This window comes from Amia ocellicauda, chromosome 14, assembly GCF_036373705.1.
Source record: "Amia ocellicauda isolate fAmiCal2 chromosome 14, fAmiCal2.hap1, whole genome shotgun sequence".
Lineage (NCBI taxonomy): Eukaryota > Metazoa > Chordata > Actinopteri > Amiiformes > Amiidae > Amia > Amia ocellicauda.
Window position 1 is genome coordinate 17,151,491 of NC_089863.1, and position 14,211 is coordinate 17,165,701.

General features: G+C 45.1%; 2 protein-coding genes across 3 annotated transcripts; one reads left to right on the forward strand and one right to left on the reverse strand.

Moving 5' to 3' along the window:
* Positions 1–366: 366 nt before the first annotated feature.
* Positions 367–6,152, reverse strand: LOC136767759 (uncharacterized). Of its 2 annotated transcripts, none has more exons than XM_066721744.1 (3): positions 6,035–6,152; positions 2,414–3,160; positions 367–2,019 (listed from the first exon to the last, which is right to left on the reverse strand). In XM_066721744.1, exons 1-3 carry the CDS (start codon positions 6,150–6,152, stop codon positions 1,043–1,045), a joined length of 1,842 nt encoding a protein of 613 aa, XP_066577841.1. In that variant the 3' UTR covers positions 367–1,042. The 2 variants fall into 2 exon arrangements, with proteins under 2 accessions (XP_066577841.1, XP_066577840.1); XM_066721743.1 differs by lacking the exon at positions 6,035–6,152 and adding an exon at positions 4,781–5,965.
* LOC136767803 (uncharacterized) lies at positions 6,133–12,324 on the forward strand. Its single transcript, XM_066721812.1, has 4 exons — positions 6,133–6,499; positions 8,269–8,601; positions 9,442–9,750; positions 10,261–12,324. The coding sequence occupies exons 1-4, from the start codon at positions 6,133–6,135 to the stop codon at positions 10,782–10,784; spliced, it is 1,533 nt and encodes a 510-aa protein (XP_066577909.1). The 3' UTR covers positions 10,785–12,324.
* The last annotated feature ends 1,887 nt before the right edge of the window (positions 12,325–14,211 follow it).

The window sequence follows — 14,211 nt, forward strand, 5'->3', positions numbered from 1 at the left end:
CAAGACAGTGTATCATTGTTAGAGACTTACCCAATTCCTGTCAAAGGTGCTTCCACCAAATATTGAGCTGCTGGGTGTGAATACTTATGCAATCACTCTATTTCAGTATCTTAACCAGTATCTTAAGTTTGAACATTCCAGTTTTTAAATAAATCATGCATGTATATGTATCATTTTTTGTAATTTCACAAAATGAGACACCATAGAAGGGTCTATACTTTTTGATGGCACTGCATATTTTTCATACACACAATTGTCCTGGTTGTATACATAGTAACGTCTATATAGTCCTCACTGTCAGTTTAATGATTTGACTGAATTGAAGACCACTCCCTCTCTATCCTCTAATATATATCTGTTAATTATAGATTATAGTGTTTAATTTGAATTAAGATTAAATTCCTTTCCCTTGAGCATTCACATCTCTATGGGTAGGTAACTAGAGTGAATTAAAGGAATATCAGAACATGTGGACTAATTTCTTGGCAATTAGTTTAAATGAAGCTGTAGACCTTTGGGGAAGGAGTGTTTGAACAGATTTGTGTCAATTGATTATTTTCTATAATCTATATGTTGGGGAAACACTGCTGTAAAACAGTGAAAAATTATGCTCTATCTGCTTGTTGGGAACATCCTTGAAACACAATAAACCAGCTCATCCTCATTTCAGGGTGTCCTTGTCTGTAATTTCAACCTGATAGATGGATTTCAACTTCAATAAATACATAACGATCTTGACCATGATTAAGTTAGAAGTGACTCGCATTTCTAAGATCCATTTTGCTTTTTTATTTAATGTATCTTTAGTGATATCCCTATATTTAGAAAGAAAGTTAGATACATAGATAAAACAAAATATCAAAAGATATCTATATACTATATATACAAAGATTTCATTGAAATGAATAGCCAACTGCTATCTAATGACAATAAAAAATACATTTACAACAACCACAACAATAATAACAATAATAATAAATGGGTTGTGTAATAGAGGAAAGAGGCAAAAAAAATTATCCCACTTTATATATAATTCACAAAATCAGAGCAGTTCCTTTCCCAGCTCCGTGCAGCTGCCCTCCTCTCTCTTCTGTACAGATTCTCCTGCATAATTATCTTCCAAAGTCTCCAAAGAATTTCCCCCGAGATTCCCGGGGCAGTGCACCATCTGCTCTGTTTCCGAGCCACGGGTGTCCATCTTCCCCGGTTCTTCTGAACATTTTGGGGTTCCCTGGGAAGCTGGTGTGTGTGTGCCGGGGCCTGGTCTGTCGTGGACGCACTGATGGGCTTTGAGACTCGCTAGCTTCACGAAGCGCTTGCCGCAGTGTTGGCAAGGGTGTGGCGCCTTTGGCCTGTGCGTCAGCAGGTGCCTCTTGAAGCTTGCCAGCTTGACGAACCTTTTGCCGCAGTCCACACAGTCGTGTTGCTGCTGGGCTGATTTTGCAGTTTTGACGAGGCCCCCCAATTTGCTGGCCACAGTGTGACTCTGCTTGTGTTTCTTGAAGTTCTTCAGATAGCCAAAGGATCTGTGGCAGTGGGGGCAGCTATAAGACTTCTCCCGAAAGTGAGCTCGCTGGTGCCGGGAGCAGCTTCTCTGGTTGTTGTAGGCCTTGCCGCACATGGCACAACTGTATTTCTTGCCCTGTCCCTGTACTCTCCAGTTTACGGCTAAAATCCCCTCAGGTTTAAATGCCCAACCCTGAAAGAGACCCTTTCCCTTGGAGAAGCTGTGCTCAGTATTGTAGATGTATGGGGACGTCCCGCTTGATTGGAGCAGGATGGGTTTCTTCTCGTCCTCACCCTGCCTGTTCGGATATGGATCCGCCTCTTCTTCCTTGCTCACCATCAGCTCACTCTTGGGAATCTGGATGCGTGTCAGACTCACGAAGGGTTGGAGAGACTGGCCAGACATGTCCGCCAGGGTGCATGGCAGTAAAGCGTCCTTCCTACTTGGGCTGGGATCACAGGGCTCCGGGGGTGAATGTGTAGCTGAGCCAGGGGGATGCAAGGAAAAGGGTGCTGGGGGAGGAAGAAGGTTGTGGCACATGGATGTTAGATCAGAGAAGAGCGAATGTGTTTGAATCATGAGGTCTTGACAGGAGAAGAGCCCCCAGGAGTTCTAAAATGCCTAACATTCAGGACAAAACTGATTCACTAGTACTAAATGCACGAGATGTTGAGAACAGTGATTCAGGCATTACAGAACATTCAACAGATGATCAAGTGGGGCTAACTTCTGTCATTTTAAACACTGTAAATGTTGTAAACTGATTTATTTATTCACATATTTGAGAACAATTGCATATCAAAAGGGACACAAACACCCAAGACTACCATGCCCTTAGGCTGCTAGGTTAACGACTGTCCCCACAGAGCTGCCCTCTCTGGTGACTCACTTACAGAACACACTTACCCAACAGAGGGAACTGCAGTCCTCCCCTATTACTGTTCCCACCCAGCTCCTCTTGGGATCTACCTTCCAGGGGGTGACTGGGGCCTGCTGTGTCTGGAGGGGTGGACAGTCTAGCCTGGGTGACTCCCTGCTCAGGTCTCTCCACAGGGCTGCTACCTGGGCTCTCTGTGCCGGCTCCCACCGAGAGCTGGACTGGCAGAGATTCTGCAGGGGGGACAAGGTGCAACTGATAGCAGGTGTACTCTTCAGGTTCTGCCCTGATCCGCTGAAGGGAGGGGGGCAGCTCCAGGCAGGGGTCAATTGGGGTGTGGGAGCTGAGAGTGGACCCCCCAAGCTCCCCGCTGAAGACGGGCTCAGAACGAGGCAGGTCCAGTTTCCCGAGGCCTAACAAGCGGGGACACTGCAACTGGAACACGTCCGAAATGTCAACGGCATCCAGCGTGGGAAACTTCACGCACAGGGACTGAACGTCGGACAAGCTCAGGGTGCCCAGGTCACTCACTTCCTGTTCCGCAGCGGCACTTCCTGTCTCCTCTGCCCCAGCCACCTCCTCTTCCCCCACCTGCTGCTGCTGCTCCTCCTCTTCCCTGGGGTTGTTTTTGAGCTCAGACGGCTTCTCAGATCCCTGGGATGGGTCACGCACCGGGGCATCCTCCACATCAGCCCACCACTCAAAATCAAAGTGGCCTTCATCAAGGAAAGGGCTTTGTCCAGCCACATCGCAGGTAGACCTGGCTGACCCAGTCACTGTGGATGTGAACAACCGAAAATGTTCACACAAAGGGGTGTGTAAATGATGTTAAAAGAGAGATGTTAGAGCCATGGATATCACAACAACATAAAAGGCACCACAGATCAACTTTCTCTAGACTATTTTTCATTGCAGTTATTGTTTTTAGTGGGAAATTATTTTGAGTGCATAAATCTTTAAACTGGTGTATAACGTGATTGCCTGGTGGATTAATGATTAATATTTGTATAAAATATGAATAAAATCCCACAATCTAATACTGACCATAACCATAACCCTTAGCATTTATGTTATCACAGCACATAAACTCACTTTGAGAAAAACACCCAATAGAGGAAGCATTGAATGGAAAGGTTGTGATGGGAAGAGACTATAATAATCTATCTGAAGAATAGGCCATCTGGCTTCTGTTCCCTGATCTTAAGTCATACCAGTCTGTTGTTCTAGCAAGAGGGCTCTAAACACAGATATGAAACAATGACTGAAGCTCCGACTTATTTCCATGTTTTGGTTTAGAGCTTGAATTACACTTCAATTAATTAAATTTGTATTGTCTTATCAAATCAAGGAAGAGGCTGGCTATAGCTTATATTACAGATGTGTAGTTCATATTTCATTGCTTGGTTTATGGAATATATAATGCATTTTGAACGTGCGTCACGAACATCTTGCCATGCTGAATTCAATATAAGGTTAGCAATTGCCACTGTCTGATTTCTTGTCTGTGGGGGGATCTGGCATTGTGAAGACCAGCATGGAAGTATTATTTGTTGTATCCTGATGAACATAACCATGTACTGTAATTTACAGAGCTTCTAAGCTGTGCCTTGTCAAATATAAATGTAGGACTTTAGGACTATATTCCCCATTTAGGGAAGTCTTTATATTATTGTAAATAATTTTTTTTTGCCAAAATAAGGTCATATTTCATACAGGAGATCACACCACATTACAACACAACTGATTCAGAATGTTGTTTCTCTATATATACAATAATACGAATAATGATAATCATCATCAACATCATCATCATTATTATTATTTCTCAACTCCACTGCATTCAAAGAGAAGAGACCTCAAGACGGACACAAAAGATATTATTAACAGCCCTGTGAAATCATTGATCTTGTTTGCATGATCATATTGATCGGTGTTATTGTGTTTAATAATACCAACAATACCTCTACTAATAATAAGCTACTTTATTTTAAAATGGAAAAATCCAATATTAGAAACAAATCTGCATTAGATTAGTTGTAAACGTGAATTGACATTGTGGTCAAATCGCTACATCCATTTACTGTGTGTATAATATGACGTATGTTACAGATTCAGACAGAACAGACTGGACTCGGTATTACAGTGATTTTAACGTTATCTGGCATTATAACAACAACGGTGTTAATGTAATCACTAATGGGAAAACGAATAGTTATTTGGTTAGTATTACGTCAAGTTCGGGCACTTTTTGTTTGAATACTTATGTGTCTGTTGATGCATTGTGCCTGGGGTGGACGCGACTGGAGTCCAATAACGTAAAACCACAAAACGAGAACGACACAATACAATTCCAAAATCGAACATCGGGGGGAATTCTATTGACACTACAATCTCACCCCCTGGCTGCTGTCTGTCCGAGTCCCCGTGTGTAACCCGACTGTCCTGCTCACTTCGCTCGTCGTCGTCGCTGCTGCTGCTGGCGGTTTTCGTCTCCTCGTCCTCCCGCATCGCCCTCCTCAGCCTCTCCTCCGCGGACCGCAGTCTGCGCTTCAGCCGCTCGTTGTCGTTTTTGACCCGACCGATCTCGACCTCCAGGGAGCCGAAGCTGCCCTGGACGAGTTTCGACACTTCGATAAAAGTCGCTTTGTTCAAAGTATACATGAGCGAAGCCAGCTGGCTTTGAAAGGCCGGGACAGACTTGGACATAGCAGCAACGCGACGGAGAGTGGAGGTGGGTCTAATTGGTCGGGCGACCGTAATTATAAGATATATAATTCGCGATTATCATAACCACACCCCCTCTGCGAGCCAAGCGCCACTTTATAGGTTTACCGTATATCTGCATCAATACGCGATAGCTATGTGACTTATAGGCTACATGTGTCAGACCTTAACGCCATTTAACTTGATGCTACAACCACTAATCTTTATTTCATCGAGTGATCGACTATATTTCAAGTTTTATGTACGACTGGCTATGGTTTAGCAGGTGCTGGTAAATGCGATCTTATTATATTCTGTAATTATAGTTAAAGTGCTGTTGAAAACCCTCAGGAGAGCAGGAGGGAGTCTTATCTAGTCAGGGGAGAGTTGACCAAACAAGAAAAGGTCTGAAATAACAGAATTCAAGTTGTTCCTTTATAATTGCATGAGTGTGACAACAGGTACCGTATAGACACGCATATAAGCGCAAATCATATCTGTGGGCGGTGCGGGTTGGTTGAATAGAAGTCGGGGTTCATTTGAGCATTTGTCGTTATTACTATCCTTTTATGTTTCGTTGCCGACACCTATGGGGCGCCAGATGTAAAACAGCGCGCACTTTTGTTTCGAGTGTCTTTTTTCACACATTAAACTTAAATCTTGTACCAGCAATATAACCAGCTACATAGATCGCAGTAACAGAACGTGTCAATCAGAATCAGAATGTGTGCAAATATGAACTATAACAAGGGAAGCAAAGCCCCTGCATATCGGCACCATTGATGTGGGGCTCAGGATCATCTCGAAAGATATGATCATTGTTATTACAAGTGCAAGGGGCGAGGGGGGCAGTGTTGTACAGGGCAGGACAGTGTCGGTGCGCGTCCACACACGTCTGCACGGCAGCACACGGGCTCTGCGCGAAACGGGGAAGGCGGGGGTTAAACCTGCTCTCGGCGCTGTTTGAAAAGACGATGCGACGGGACCAGCGGCGCAGGGCAGACGCACACCTCGGCCGCACACTTGTCCACACCAGCAGGCGAGCATGAGCGGGGCGCTGTACATCTCCTTTTTCCAGGGCCAGCTGGAGTCCGTGATGGAGCGGGTGGTGGAGTTCGCCGTGCAGGAGATCACCAGCAGCGTGGGCGAGAGCCTCACCGCCTTCCTGGTGGAGATCGCCGCCAAGGAGCAGGAGAACCTCCGCCTGCGGCTGGGGCTGGGGCTGGGGCTGGCGCCCGGGCTGCAGCCCTGCGCCGCCGCCGTCGGGGGCAAAACCAAGAGCCCCGGCGGGACGGCGACCAGCTGCCCGCCCAAGCGAGCCAGCAGCCCGGGCCACGGCAGCGACGCAGGCCGAGAGGCGCACGGAGAGCGGATGCAGGCGAGCAGACAGACGCAGAAGGGACGGATTGTAGGTGAGGCTTTTTACGGCGCCGTCATAAACACACACCTCTAATCATTGTGCTTAATAACCTGCATTCTTCACCTGTGCGGGGTAAGATAACTTGGTTGTATGGATGTTTTATTATCACGGTTGCTCTAACGTCAATGTGTAGTGGAGAGATCGTGGCAGCTTTAAACGCAACAGAGAAACGTAGGCTCATTATTTCCGTGAAATGTACATATTTCCGCAACTAAAAGGGGTGAAAACAACAATCGCATGCCTAGAGCCGGAATAGAAACTGGATTATGGAAACCATTTTATTTCTTATTCTTCTTTTCGAGACATTCTTTGCATAGCTCGTCTCTCCGTGTTACTCAACTATTACAATGGAATTTTTCTGCTTAAAATGATAATTTATCACGCATATAAATAAAGGCGAGCTAGTGGTTTAACTGGTTGGCCGCTCATTTCAGGCGGTGTGAAACGGATCAAAACACTATGGTTACGTTCTTTTCCTCCCTCCCCGCGTTTCCTGCACACACTGCCCTGTGACGTCACACGCAGCTGCTTCGGCCGAACACTGGCTGCCAGCATTCTAGAACGCCTGATAATTACAAACGAGGGGTAGCAATCCGCATAAACAAACCATACCATGTTTACCAATACTGCCCCAAACAGAATCGTTTGGCCTGTATATATATATATATATTAGTGTGTGTGTAGAGAACTTGTTCTGTCTGTAAAATCCCCAGCATAGTTAATTTATATCTATGTAATTAGTAGAATAATAACTGGGACAGTAATTAACTGGTTCTTGCTGCGCAAATAAAAGGTCACAATCTGGGTTAACTGTGTCCTCTTTCAGCTCGTTTAGTCTACTTCATGAAGCAATGCATGTGCAAAACAGGTCTGTCAGCAAGTCCGTTGTTTTAATTGTACACCACTGAATTTTTTTTTGTTTATTGTGTGAATGCAATACATGTAAGATGCAATTATTTTATTTAATAATCATAATAGTTATGATAATACCATTCTTAGAGTGGAATAACAGTTTTGTAAAGGTCTAGTGCAGGGGTGTCCGATTCCAGTCCTGGGGAGCACAGTACCTCCTGGTTGATGCTCCCACCGAGCTCTCAGCTCCCAAACTGGCCTAGTTAAATGATGAAGTGGCTGTATATAACACTTCACGCCAGACTCCACCATGTCTTGTGTGGGTAGAAGGATATCTGAAGAATATATAATCAGAAGTCAAAGAATGACAAAAGTGCCATTGTCTCTTCCGAAACCCAATACAGGGTTAGAGAATGAGATCCTGGAAGAAAAAATGTAAATGGTTTTGACACTCCTTGCAAAAGCTTTAAAACATGTATATGAAGTATATAAATTAAGTCACTAGTGTACTGTGAGGTGTGAATTGTATTTAAAAACCGATCAATCCTTAACCACTTTAAACACCCACACCGTTACAAACTGAATCCAATCTGGAAAAATGTAATGAAAGGCCACAAACCCCAAACCGGGGAAACTTTTCCTTTACCTCCAGCTGCAATATACAGCTCTTGAAAAAACTGAGGCCACTCCAAGTTCAGAAATCAATGTTAAGTGCTCTCTTAATTTTTTCCAGAGCTGTACGATATATGAAATCTGTCCATAGCACGTTCAGTCATCTGTAAATTATAAAAGGAATTGGGTCATGAATGAAGAGACACATTGGAACTTGTCCGCTTTCCATGCAGACTCAACTCTTTTGAAAATTCTGTGTCCCTGATGTGTCCATCCTGTTGTTCTTCCTTTTTCAAGGCCAGCTGCAGGCTGTCCTGGATCATGTCCTGAAATTCGCTGTGACGGAGTTGACCAAGATCGTGGAGCACAGTTTTGATGACTTGTTGACTGAGATGGTTGCAAAGGAGGAAGAGAACAGGATCCTGAAGCTCAGGCTGCAGCTGCGCAGGCAGGAACAGCAGGACAATGGTGTCCCAGAAAACACGGGGTTAAAGACTGCGGAGACGCTGCCCAAGTCTCCCAGTAACTCAAGCCCTGGCAACAACGGGGACGTACAGCCGCATTCCCAGAATGCTCCAGACCCTGCACAGAGCGAGAATTCGCCGACAGGACAGAGCAATCCACCCACAGGTAATGTTGCCCGAGTGGCATAGATATTGTTGTCACTAATCCATCTGTAAACGGCTGCTGTATGATAATGTTATTGCTGCCTTGCAGTGTTTCGTATAAACCCCTGCTGTAAATAAGCTGTAGTGGGATGACCGGGGCTCAATTTTTATGGGTTCTGATTCCCTGTTATTTGAGAGCTGGTGTCCCTGATCCCTTAGACCCCTTTTCCACTGGCATATCTGACCCAACCTGAAAACAGGCTGGTACGGTGATGGCTCTGCTCCTTACCTAGTACAGGCTCAGAGCTGAGAAGCCAGGGAGGGCCAGGTTAACTGAACTCGTCTCAGCGCGCAACAAGATGGCGGCAATAATTCATAGTCGTTGTGTTGTTGGTTTTCATTTCCATTCAGCCAAAAATAAAAAGCCAAAATAATGAGAACAATCACACTCTCAAGATCCTCCATTGTTGTCATCTGAAAAACCCACCTATCTTTCGGCGTGGGACGTAATTTACCTCAGCTCGGTTATTGCAGTGGAAAAACACCCGAGAGACCAGTTTCCTGCAGCTGATATAGGCCACTTTCAATCGGCAACCGACTCAGACTTGGGGATCAAACGGATGATTTGTCTTCTTAATCTAATAATTGCTTCAATTAGGTAATTAAGACCCAAAGTGTATCATTTTATGAGAAAGTTATGTGTTGTTTGAAGTGTATATTGCTTGTATTTGAAAACTATGGAAACTAAAGGGATTTAAAAGGCTTCAGGTATATAGTATAGCTCAGATTCTTCCCCTTCCCCTGTTATAACTCCTCCCCGTTGTCTCTTTTCCTTTCTTTTTCCTTTCTCTCTCCACGGCAGATGAGAAGCAGTCCGTTCTTGCAGTGGCTCAGGACTGGGTTCCCATCCTTGACAAGGTGTTTGGTCAGAAGTGGTGCAGTGACCTGTGGCAGATCCAGGAGCTGGCCTCTGCAGACGAGGAGGCCAGAGTGGCCAGCCTGGAGAATTTCCTCCGGGCCAACCCAGAGTCCCCGGAGGAAAGGGAAGGCAGCCAGCCAGAGGAACCTGCTCCAGACAGGAGCTTCAGGCCGCAATGGCTGCAAGAGGAGCGGGCAGAGGCCTACATGCTCAGAAGAGACCAACAAGGACGACCAGGGAGTAACACCACAAGTAAGTACTTTCGGTTTGGGAAAACTATTTGATAAAGAATAATAATCATTCTGTGATCCTGCTGAAGGGGTTTAATCAGGTTCTCAGTTTGTAATTCAAGATGGCTGGCATGTCTTGATGGAACCTGGGCCCTCCCCTAGAACAATGTGTCTGTGTTGTTTTTACATTAAAGAGGACAGACACATGCCCACGTTTCCAAAAAGAGTCTTATAATGATAAACAAAAGAAGAGCTGAATAAAAGACAGGATGAAAGACATAGACAGCAGTGTCAAATCGGAGACCCCGCCGCAGGGCAGTTGTCACTCACCTCCTCAACGCTGGTTTTGTGTCAATGATTTGAAGATGTTTTTTCTACACTGACACATACCTACCTTTTTCTCTCTTCACCAATTCTCTCTCACTCTCCCATTTCCATATTCCCCTATCCTCTTTCTCTCCCTCCATCCCTACATCATTCTTCTTTCTTGTTTTGTCCTGCCCCCCTTCCTGAACGAAAAAAAAAAAAAAAGACGACTCCTGTGGTTCCTCTGCTTCTCCGGCCCGTACCCCCAGTGGTGCTGAACCCTCCCGGCAGACCAACGGAGAGCTGCAGACCTCAGCCTCAGACCCGGAGCCCCTGACGGGTCCCTCCATGCTGCACAGACTCCTGACCCTGCCCACCACTGGGCTCACCCAGTCCCACCCTGCCGATGCCCCCCATGAGGACCTGGAGCGCAGTCCCCGCCCGCAGCCGGACTGCAACCAGAACTTCCTCAAAGTAGAAACAGAGGAGGTGGGCGGCGAGCTGGGAGAAGAACCAGGCCCAGCTGCATCCCCCTGCTCGCCTGCAGTGCAGAGGAGCTACCGGTGCACCCAGTGCGGGAAGAGGTTCCGCCGGCTGCCCCTGCTTAGGGCCCACTCTGACTCGCATGCGCAGTCCCCTGCTCCGGCAGCAGAGGGCCCATTCCACTGCGGCTCCTGTGGGAAGAGCTTCCTGCAGTCTGCCTGCCTGCAGTCCCACCAGCAGGTCCACACTGTAGGGAAGAAGCCCTGAAGCCCAACCCCCACCCCCACATACAATCCCACTCGCTCGGTTTGCTCGCAGACTCACCAGAGTCCCTTACATAGGGATTTTGACAACCCTCCTGAGGGTGCCATTCCCCTCGGGGTTGTGGCTTTTGTGGACCCAGGGGACTTGTCACGGAACAAGGTTGAAAGTCGCCCCAGTGTGTAGGTTGGGGGTGCCGGAAGGATTATTGTCGTGCTCTGGGCGAGGATGTAGTGCAGTGGTTCACAACCCTGGTGCTGGCGGGATGGGGGGTGGGGGACATCTTGGTGATCATACATTCATTGCTCACCAGCGCTGCTTCTCAGGAGCTCAGAGGGTTCAGGCTGTCAGCAGCTGCAAACTGCATGGCATCTTACATCTCCTCCTCCTTCTGACTGGCCAAACTGCAGCTACACTGTGGACTGTGGGCTCTGTGGGCTTCTCAGTCTGAAAAATAGTGGGTGACTCATTCCCCTTACAAATTCCCCACCAAAATAATATTAACAAAACAAACGTTTATGTATTTTTTTTCATATATATATAATTTCATATATATTTATAATTTCAATATATATTGCTGTCTAACAGGAACTGCGCATCTCTTTAATTTTACGTGTAAGGCCCCTCCATTCCTTTTAAGTTGAAGCAGGTGCTTTGTGAAATCCAGGCTTGTCTCAGAGCACCTTGGGGACTGTGGGACTAGATGGTAACATACGCACTTCTAGCACCCAGCCTTCATGAGCCTTGTTTTTCCGAAGGGCATTTTGAGGTGATGGCCTTGCTGTGGGCCAAAGCCTGATGGGAATAGGTACTAAACTTATGTGCGTGGGGAGCGATCTCGGAAGCTCGTTTCTGTAGGTTGAAAGTGCACCGTATCTCTAGTTCCCCGCTTGGGTTTTCTGCCGCCACTGGGTTCCACTCCCAGCTGAGTGGGACTGTGTGTTGAGCTGGACTTCCATCAGTGTTGCCTGACACACTGCCCTGCACAACATCCCCATACTGTACTGGCTGGTTGTGGTCCCAGCACTAACAAGGGAACAGCGAGACGAAAGGCTTTGTACAGCCACCACCCCCCCATTACACATGCACGTTTGGACAGCACTTAATAAGATTCCCTAATTGCTAATTGATATCATATCACCATCCACAAGTCTTTTTTTAATCAAGATACATGAGAGGGGAGTAGATGAACATGCATAAAAACACTGACAAAGAGAAGCCCTACATGAGGGGAAAAAACAGCAATGTACAGTACTGATCAAGACAAAAGACCTGCTGTGTTTACAAATGGCTAATCTCACAGTAGAAATGAGCTCCTGATTTCCCTCGCTTCTCTTTTTATACTTGTTTTTGTCTGTCCTTTTGTACAGCTCGTTGGATTTTTGTTTACGTACAGCACTCGACGGATTTCACAGTCGTTTCTGTGCTAAGATATCTACCTGTATGTTTTACATAAGACAAAGAAAACAAACTATTTAATTGTAACCTTGAATAATAAATAAATTAAAAGGGCATGGGACATTCAGTTCCCACGGCAATCAAGTTATGATGGAATTTGTCAGTCTGTCTTTTTTTCAGAGAAATGTATGGCAATGGCGCTGACGCAGTTGATGACTCATTGACCCCAATTTATTTTTTACTTAAGCTAAATTTAAAGACCCCACCCTCATTAAAATCTAGCCGAAAAATTATAATGGCATCAGTGTGGTTTCTGTTACGCATCCACATTGTTTCCCCCTGTTAGATCTGCACATATAGAAGCTTGCAAAAATTATATTAATGAGCCAATTTTCTTTTGGTAGGGGAAAATGCTCTTTGTTCATCTGCACAGAGAAATTGTTAGCAATTTTGGCTTTGCACAAGGTCAAGGAATAAACCTTGGACTCATTGAAATGAAAACCGGATAGCATTGTGTACTGAATTTAGCATATCTCCCAACATTGTATTAATAACCAAATAATCTACCAATAATAATAATCTCTTATTACGTCTACTTGGGGTTTGTTAATTCATTAATTTACATTTTGTAGCTGGTGGATTAAAAGGGGAAGCCATCCCACAGCTTACACAAAATTTGGAATGTAAGTAAATGCGGAACCCACCTGCCTCCCATTCCTTCACCTTTATCTCTCTCTTGCTCTTGCACTCTTCCTCTGTTTATCTCCCTCCCCTTCCTTTTAGTCTCTGCCCCTCTCTATCTGTTTTTGCTCCATAGGGAGGTTTGCCCCCTCCTGGTCTACCATCTACACTGCCTTGCATACTGACAAAGCCTAGCCTTGCTCAGCTTTTTGCAAGTTAAAGAACATGTCTGTGAAGTCTTCCTGTATTTTGTTTGCTATGCTGAACCGAAGCTCTAAGACCAACTGCTGAAAAAAAGCAAACCTCTTAAGTGCAATTTCCTCTAGGGCAAGGATACTTAAACTATGACCAGGGGGCAAACTTGGCCTGCATCCACATTGGCTTTGGCGTATAGAAGGGTGTGACATAAATAAGATATGAATAAAACTCATTGTAAAATCAATCCTTTAATTACTAGTTTGAAGATTGTACAAAAATGTTCTGAAATTGTGAATAGACTCTACCTAAGTGGAGGCTGTGGTCACGTGTTGGGGGGTGTGAGGGAAAGTGAAACACACATCAGAGATAATTTCAAGAAAAATAGGTAAGTTTAAAGAAAAAGCCATTTGCTTAATATAGAAAGATTCCACAGCTGTAATGAAGTAGTACAATGACAGAAGACATCAGCACACTCCCAAATATACAGGCTGTTTCGTTACCCCACATTAGTTCAGTGAGCTGGAAATTGTGTCCCTCCTCCTTGAGTTTAACCTGATAATTGACTTTCCAAGCCCTGGGTATCTATGGTTTGAAAGTGTCTCTCACATTACCTCAACACAATAAAGTCACAAGGCAGGTAAGGGGAATAGCTGATGTGTCCTAAAAGGAATTGCAAAAATGCTCAATTCTCATCTTCTCCATTGATCAGAATGAAATGTGTCCGAATCTTTACAAGCCAAGGATATCAGGGCTGGCTTTAAAATCTCTTAAGCGTAGCCATTCAGTTATTTTTAAGCGGGTTTACACAGCTACTTGCCTACTTCAGTGTGCAGGAAAAATCATGAGACTGTTTGATACCCTCCTCTCCATTACTGAAATAGGAGACTCCATGTTTTCAGCTTTCATTATTATCAGTCATCAGTGACATAGTCAATTCATTTTAAATTATCTTAAGCCATGCCCTGAAGCTATTGCCGATTACAACTGTAACAGGACCTAAGCACTTTCTGCTTCTCCATTCATTGAGCTTGGGTGGGTTTGCATTCTTACACAGAGCTGATAACCATACAACACACACACACACACTAGTCCCCAGTGTATAAAGACATCTCATTTTGACTTCAGGGGCATTTTAATTAAAAACATTGTTACACAT

What these genes read in the sequence shown, in the direction of transcription:
- LOC136767759 (XM_066721743.1), bottom strand. Translation starts at nt 5,090, where the DNA reads ATGTCCAAGTCTGTCCCGGCCTTTCAAAGCCAGCTGGCTTCGCTCATG. An exon ending in GGACAGACAGCAGCCAGGGG is followed by an intron (nt 3,161 to 4,780) that starts GTGAGATTGTAG and finishes TCACATCCACAG; the next exon opens with TGACTGGGTCAGCCAGGTCT. An exon ending in ACTGCAGTTCCCTCTGTTGG is followed by an intron (nt 2,020 to 2,413) that starts GTAAGTGTGTTC and finishes TTCCTCCCCCAG; the next exon opens with CACCCTTTTCCTTGCATCCC.
- LOC136767803 (XM_066721812.1), top strand. Translation starts at nt 6,133, where the DNA reads ATGAGCGGGGCGCTGTACATCTCCTTTTTCCAGGGCCAGCTGGAGTCC. An exon ending in GCAGAAGGGACGGATTGTAG is followed by an intron (nt 6,500 to 8,268) that starts GTGAGGCTTTTT and finishes TCCTTTTTCAAG; the next exon opens with GCCAGCTGCAGGCTGTCCTG. An exon ending in ACAGAGCAATCCACCCACAG is followed by an intron (nt 8,602 to 9,441) that starts GTAATGTTGCCC and finishes TCTCCACGGCAG; the next exon opens with ATGAGAAGCAGTCCGTTCTT.